This window comes from Cyprinodon variegatus, unplaced genomic scaffold (genome assembly GCF_000732505.1).
Source record: "Cyprinodon variegatus isolate N-32 unplaced genomic scaffold, C_variegatus-1.0 Scaffold851, whole genome shotgun sequence".
Classification (NCBI taxonomy): Eukaryota; Metazoa; Chordata; class Actinopteri; order Cyprinodontiformes; family Cyprinodontidae; genus Cyprinodon; species Cyprinodon variegatus.
In genome coordinates, this window is record NW_015151304.1 from 163,985 (window position 1) to 165,299 (window position 1,315).

Below are 1,315 nucleotides of genomic sequence, written 5' to 3' on the forward strand. Positions count from 1 at the left end.
GTGTGTGTGTGTTAAAAATACTCAATACCTTTAAAACAACTTCAAACACAATGAAGATAAATAACTAATAACTAAATATTTTTAATGAAACCGGTTTTTTTTTTTTGCATCAGCTTAATATTGAGTTTCTGTTTTATGTTCTATTATGCTAATATGAAAAAAATCAGTTAAAGTAACTAAATATAAATTAGTATAATATGTAACGATATAATTCAGCTAGTTTGAAAAACTGTTGAAATGTTTAAATAATCCTTAGACTGACTGATCTAATCTTCTAATCTGGTTGTTTTACATCCTGAAATGATCGGATTACATGAATATAGATGCATGTTTATTAAAAAGGAGAAGAGAAAAAGGTCATAAAGTGATAAATGGAGATTATAAAAGCAGGATGTTGGTTTTCTAAAGGATTAAATAATCCAGATTAAGAAGCTGTTTCTGTTCATTGGTCCAGTTTAGAAGGAAAAGCAAACTTGTCTTTTAGTTTAAAGCAGAGCGAATATTAAAGGGAATGATGACAGTACCAGAGTGGAGAAAGCAGATTTCTGTCCCCGCAGACTGAACACGCAGCGCGCGCACTCCGTCCCGCACTCTGCGGCGGCCGCCAGCCTCACGCATGAGCCCGCAAGCAGCAGCATCCACAGGCAGCTGAGGGCGATCACAGCCATTGGCTGAGGAGCAGAAATCACCTTTAAATCAACTTCTGATGATTGAGGTGGGATTAAATGTTTAGGCTGAGTGACTCTTACCTCCAATAGACTGAAAACAGCCTGTTTCTCTGCTTCTGACCAACGGAGGGAGAAGGACGCGGCTCGGTTTTTCCACAGGTGTTTCAGAAGCAGCAGATCCACGGACACGAACGGAGCTGCAACTTTTCCCCACGAAGAGCAGCTGAGGGCGCAGAGAGCCAATGCAGTGCTGCTGGGGGGGGGCGCCAGCTTTTTAAACTTCTGCCTCGGTCCTACGTCACAGGATGAAAGGCTGGGGGGGGGATGCAGTCCGTGACGCGGCAGCCCACTCACCACCCACGGAGTCAACACCTCCACCCTTCCACTCTCCTGTCACGAAGGGCTCAGATTCAGGTTTAGTGTTTTTAAAGTTCTCTGAGGTTCCGCCGGTCCCGGTCCTGGTGCTGGTCCCGGTCCTGGTCCTGGTTCTGGTTCTGGTTCTGGTTCTGGTTCTGTTCAAATCTCTGAGTTTTCATGGATCTCATGTTCTAGTTATTTTTTTTTATTGTATTTTAGTTCTTAGGTATTTCTTGTTTGCTCTCTGCTGCCCTCTTGTGTCAGTCTCCTCCTGGTTCCCTTCTAGTCTC

The 1,315-nt window shown here is 43.4% G+C and overlaps 1 protein-coding gene across 1 annotated transcript in view; it reads right to left on the bottom strand.

Moving 5' to 3' along the window:
* Window positions 1-871, bottom strand: part of penk (proenkephalin) — an 11,938-nt gene extending 11,067 nt beyond the window's left edge. Inside the window, exons 1-2 of the mRNA XM_015397314.1 lie at window positions 750-871; window positions 525-671 (exon numbers count right to left, since the gene is read on the bottom strand). Of these exons, the coding sequence (XP_015252800.1) occupies window positions 525-668 (144 nt within the window). The 5' untranslated portion in view covers window positions 669-671; window positions 750-871. The remainder of the gene's footprint in view (window positions 1-524; window positions 672-749) is intronic.
* Window positions 872-1,315: the final 444 nt, after the last annotated feature.